At 35.1% G+C, this 6,000-nt stretch overlaps 1 protein-coding gene across 1 annotated transcript; it reads left to right on the top strand.

Annotated features, from left to right (window-relative positions):
* The first annotated feature begins 900 nt into the window (after nt 1–900).
* LOC131158875 (small ubiquitin-related modifier 1-like) lies at nt 901–4,890 on the top strand. The gene is made up of 3 exons (XM_058113801.1): nt 901–1,149; nt 4,394–4,543; nt 4,628–4,890. The coding sequence occupies exons 1-3, from the start codon at nt 1,066–1,068 to the stop codon at nt 4,706–4,708; spliced, it is 315 nt and encodes a 104-aa protein (XP_057969784.1). The 5' UTR covers nt 901–1,065; the 3' UTR covers nt 4,709–4,890.
* Nucleotides 4,891–6,000: the final 1,110 nt, after the last annotated feature.

Here is a 6,000-nt window from a genome sequence, read left to right as displayed (position 1 = left end):
CATAGATTATCCGATCCGAACCGCCATAAATTCACAACTTAAATGATTTGGATATGAATTGTAATATCCTCACCTACTAATTTGCTACGGATTATCAGACCCGATCCACTTTTCTAGGTCTAATGTTAATCTTAACCACTAAACCAAACGAGCCTAGACAATCAAGAAAAGGATGATGGTGGAGTAATCCACCCAAATTCAAATGTGAAGTAAAAACCTTGATGCAAAAATGGGTTCCCAATTTTCCTATTTTTGATAAGATAATGCCTAAATTTTTTTGAAACTCTATTAATCTACTGAAATGATAGAGTTATCTTTGTATTTACTTATCTTTCTCTTTTACCTAAATACTAATATTTGTTAATTAAAGTTGTTAATATCAAAATTTATACGTTTAGAAGATTAAAAAATAAATAATTTAAAAGAAAAAACAAAATTTTAAAATAAAAAATAAATAAATTATTAACTAGTCAAACTTAGTTGAATCAATCCAATTAGAATTGGGGAAAAAACAATAAGCTTAGTTGGATGATTTAATTGCTCTCTCTTTTACTTCTTTGCTCGCAAATTAAAAAATTTTGCACATTAAAAATAAACACAATATTAAACTAAAAACCAATATAAACAATTAAGAACCCCCAGGGTGTGGTTCAGGTGGTAGTGCAGGTTGCAAGAATGCCTTTCACGAGGTCAGGTGTTCAAACCCTCTTGACCTCGTTTCCGCTCCTAGACTCCTGAATTTACCCTCCATTTGGAGTTGTGGAGCCAACTTCAAGGGGCGCAGGATTAGTCACGTGGACCGTAAAACGGACGTGTGGATACTCGGTGCGTAATTCAAAATATATATATATATATATATATATAAAAACAATTAAGACATCATTTTTAATTATTTTTCTCATTTTATTTTCTTTTCTCTTCTGTGCATTTTACCCCAACCAAACGCGCCTTAGAAAAGAATTGAAAAGACTCGCACTGCAGTAATACTGAACTGAAAACGCGCGAGCATTGGGAGGAACGCAGCAGAGAGGGGAGACGAAGAGCTGAGGCGGAGGTGATTCGAAAATGTCAAGCTTTAACCAGCAAAAGGAGGAAGATAAGAAACCAGGCGATCAATCTGCTTACATTAATCTCAAGGTCAAGAGTCAGGTCTGTTCCTTCTTCTCTCCTTTTCATTCTTTCTCCTTTCTTAGGGTTTTTGCGATCATGTTTTGGCACTTCTTCATGCTGTTTTCTCCTGGTTTAGACGGGGAAGTTTGGAGCTTTATAGCTTTCGTATGCGGGATACACCCCGAACCTCGAAACGATTAGTTTATTTGAATACATACAAAAAAGATAGAGTATTTATTTATTTTTTTGGAAATATTTTTCCTGTATAGTTTTGGAGTGGCCCGAAAGATGTCAAAGAATTCTTGTCAAGAAAAAAAAAAGAAGAAAATGTTTTCCTCTTTCTTTTTTTTTTGGGAGGGGGGGGGGGGAGATGAGCGGGTTAGAGCTGCAATTGGAACTGTGAAGAATTTCACTTGTTTGGGTTTTACATTGGATAAGAGTGGGAGAAAGGGTTACTAACATAAATGAATGCTTTTGTTGTACTAGAGGATTCTGGAGGTTGCCAGAGCTAATTCTCTTGGCATGCTAAGATCAAGTGTATGAGCTAGATTAATAATGATTATTTAGGCTGGTTCGGTGGATCCATATGGGAGGGAGGTAGGATTGATTCAAAAGACAAGTGGAATGCTACTTGAGATATGTAAAGCCCTGTGGTATGCCCATTTGAGAAATTGCTTGAGGATGGGGCTTGCACCCAAGGGGTAGATAGCTTCCCCTCAGAGGGAGATTTTCTGAAACTCATGAGGAGGGTTATTGTTGAGAATTCCATTTTTGAGTTGTCCTTGTATGAGACAGGACTTAAGAGAAAGAGTGACTAATATACATGAACAGTTCAAGGCCTAATAGCTTAAGTTTTTGGGTCAAGTTAGTAGCCGGTTCATGTATATCAATTATCAAACCTATAAAGGACACGTAGGCACTAAGAGGAATAAGAACACCACTTAGAAAAAAAATGTGGATTAAAAATAAATAAATAAATGTACATTTATTCTTTTTAGAATTGTAGATCTAGTGACAATTGCTGCTAATTCTACATTTTTTGATTGCCCTTAATTCTAATTATGTTATTGCTTCATATGGAGAACTGCTAATTCTACATTTTTTTAATTGCCCTTAATACTAATTATGTTATTGCTTCGCATGGGGAAAATTGAAATTATCGTTGTAATTCAGTAAGTCAGCATGGTATAACGATAAATTCATTTTTCCTGCTTTGGTTGTTCAAATGTAAGATTTTTTTGGGGAATCTTTTCGGGAGAATGTGGTCTGTTTGGTGTTAAATTTGCATCTTCTTTATTTTACTTAGACATCTGTTTTCAAAAACAATACTCTAGGTTTTGAACATTTGTTGATGCTTGTTTTTTATCATGAAAAGGGGGTTATCAGTTTGTCATACAAAGGCTTACAAGTCACAAAAGCAATTGACCTTGCAAACTAGGGGTTTCTAATGTTGCTTGTAGTTTTTTGCATACACAAGCTCAATTCGAACTTGATGAGAGTTGAATATTGCAGTTTAATTCAATTTTTTCTGCCTAATGGGTGAGCTTATGTAATTTAATCATTTCAATATGAAAACCTTTATTTCTATTGTTTTAAATAATATAATAATATTTATAATAATAACAACAACAGCAGCAGCAGCAGAAAACATAATTACTCTGTTGTAAGAAGCCATCTATTGTGAAATTTTTTTTAAACCATATGGGTTTGCTTACAAATGTGTAAAAAAAAAGAAAAAAGAAGTGTAACTGTTGTGGTAGTTATTAATGGAAACCTAATTTTCCACTGGATTATGTATAGTCTGAAACTGTTGTTTAAACTGCCAGATGTGAGTGGCAGAAATTCCCTTATCAACTATCATTTTAGAATTTAATGTTATATTGAGCAGATTATTCTGCAAGTTTCTTCGGTCAAACTCAATACAGAGATCATTACCGAAGGAGGGTTACATTCAAGAGAAACCTAGTGGTGAAATCATAAATTTAAATTAAATTTTGAGGAAAAATCAATTAGGAGAAATTCCTAAAATTGTGCTAGATTAGTGTGCACTGTGGAAAACAAGTTTGATGCTTGCAGTTGAGTAGCGTCTACAATCTCTTGGAGGCCACAGAATTAAACACCAGCCATCTTTTGTTGAATTTTTGGATTAAATCCATTCTTGAACCGATCCATGGTCATCCGTGTACCTTCAACAGCGCCACATGCTATCATTCATTCTGTAAATCCTCCTGCATTTTCTAGTTTAAACAAGTTTCTTTTCTTAAAATTAGGCAACTTATCATAAAGATCTTCATAAAGTTTGGTGCAGTAAAATTGCACTTGAGAATTATTTTCAAGGGCCTATTAAAGTACCAGATCCATTCTTGAATATTCAGAAACAATTTTTTTTCATTTCTGAAAATAGCCTTTTGAAAAATATTCTGGGAAAACATTTTTAAAAATGACCATGTAAGATGTTTTCTGCTCCATTTTCATTCTATAAAATGGGCTCTTATTGTATGCATTAATGGCCATCACACTGCTTGACTTGCATTCTTCTGTGTTCTCACCCCTCATTGAAGGCTATCCATGTCATCAGGAAATGTATGCACCAGAAGATAATGAATTTTTTTCTTTGCTAAATAGGAATAGAAGTTATTAGCTAATAAAGCATCAGGATTATTGTACAAGTGTTGGGAGGCATGAATCCAACTTCAAGTAGTTGGGTAAGGACCTAGTTTGGTTAGTTTTCTTCTTCTTTTAAAAAAAAATTTGGAAGCACAATATATTTCTAAGAAAATATTGCCATGAAAGAGGAAAACCAATATTGTCACTGTGAAAGGCTAATTCTTGGCAATTGATGAAATGACAGGTTTCGTACTACCTTTTTACACCTCAGTGTGTTCCTAGTCACTTCTTACTCTCCCTTTCAGGATTGCTCTCTCTATCCCTCTCTCTCACCCCCACCCTTCATTTATTTTATTTTTTTATTGACTTTCTTTTGGGGGAGGGTTGGGGTTGGGAGCAGAAAACAGAAGTTTTGTCATTATAGAAAGGCTACTTCTTCTTTAGAATTGTTGCCTTTGTATATTTCCAATTCATCTGATTATGACAGGTTTATTAGCCTCTAGTCATCCCAGATATTTCTTCCATTCAGGATTGCAGAAACCCCCTTGTTTGTTTTCTCTTTTCTGCATCCTTGGTTTGAATTTAGATTTAGGATTGACAGTTTGCTAGGTAGTTCTGAGCAAAGAGATTGTCATTTTTAGAACTATGTGCATTACTGGGTTGTGTTCGAATATAGGATGGGAATGAAGTTTTCTTCAGGATAAAAAAAAGCACACAATTGAAGAAGCTTATGAATGCATATTGCGATCGACAATCTGTGGATTTTAATGCAATTGCCTTCTTGTTTGATGGTCGTCGTCTTCGAGCAGAGCAGACACCCGATGAGGTATCCCTCTCTCTCTCTCTCTCTCTCTCTCTCTCTCTCTCTGGGTGCATGCATGTTGTAACTGAATTTTGTGCTTTGCTTCAGCTGGAAATGGAAGAGGGTGACGAGATTGATGCCATGTTACACCAGACTGGTGGTGCATCTGTATTATATACATGCGAATAAGTTATGTAAAAGCAAGCTCCTAAGTATTTCATCGAAGTGTACTTTTACTATTTGGTGGGTTTAACTTGTGAAAAATTAGGTTTCATGGAGTTTTAGCGTACTTGGTTCATGGTTTGGCTTCAAGGAATTCACCTTTACCTATCTCTGAAGTAGCTCTACAATAAGTGATGCCTATTTTTACAGCGGGCAAGGTTCAACACTTTAATTTATATTTATTTCTTGAATTCAATTTAGTTTTTGAAATGTTTATTTTTAGTAATAGAATGAAATAAGATGAATATGTTAAAAAAAATTGTTTAGGGATTACTAATTTAGAAATAAAGAAAAATAGCCCATCCCAAAGCCTTTGTTCCTCCATTCATTATAAAAGATAGGAATAGAAATGCATTATTGAATTTGGGAGTAGTAATTCTTTTTCTATTTCATATTATGGTTTAATAAGAATCTTTCCATTGTCATTTTATTTATGATTGCTATACATCTTTTGTAACATGTTACATAGATTATGATTCCATTTCTAAGAGCAAATGAAATGGAACATATTTTTCTTTTGGTATGGTTAGCTCAGCCCAACAAAATCTTGGCATGTGATAGATGAGATGTGTTTTGAGATCATTAACCAAGTGTACAAAAATGTCATCCTTTATCCGTAGTTTTGAACATGGAAGTAATTTGGTGAATCGGGATTCCTTCGGTGCACTGCATAATGGGCTGTTGATGCTTGTTAATTTTTGGGCTCTTACAAGCTCCTTAATTTTAAAGGGGTGGATTGTGGCAGGCTAGTGTGTCTCTTCAATAATGTATTCAGAGGTCATTTGGATTTCATAGTATCCTCACACAAATGTGGAAGTACAAGCTTATCTTCATGCCATTCTTGAAGAGTAGGGGGGTGCTAAAATGGGTCACAGCCTAATGGGTGACTCATGACCTGTTCGTTTAAATCGAGTTTGGATTTATTTATAAATGGGTCAATTCGAATTTGACTTGTTTAATAAATGGGTTGGGTGGATTGGGATCGAATGCCCATCAGGTGACCCATTTATCTTAATATAACCTAACATTACACAACTACACACCCATTTCCATTACACTTGGCCTCTCAAGAACAATAAGAGGTATTGCAAATGGTAAACTTGCAAGCGCGGCAATAGGCGCCTTAGCGCTTAGCCTAGCTGCACAGCCTCATCTCTCTCTTTTTCATGCAAGCGCAGTTTCTGCTTGTGAGCAAAAATGTAGCTACCTCTATAGCTCTACCAATGTAGCAATGCTTCCAAGTTTCAACCATTCGCGAG

The sequence above is a fragment of the Malania oleifera genome, chromosome 6, assembly GCF_029873635.1.
Source record: "Malania oleifera isolate guangnan ecotype guangnan chromosome 6, ASM2987363v1, whole genome shotgun sequence".
Taxonomy (NCBI): domain Eukaryota; kingdom Viridiplantae; phylum Streptophyta; class Magnoliopsida; order Santalales; family Ximeniaceae; genus Malania; species Malania oleifera.
The sequence above is the reverse complement of the archived record's forward strand: the minus strand, read 5'-3'. Positions and strand labels throughout refer to the sequence as shown.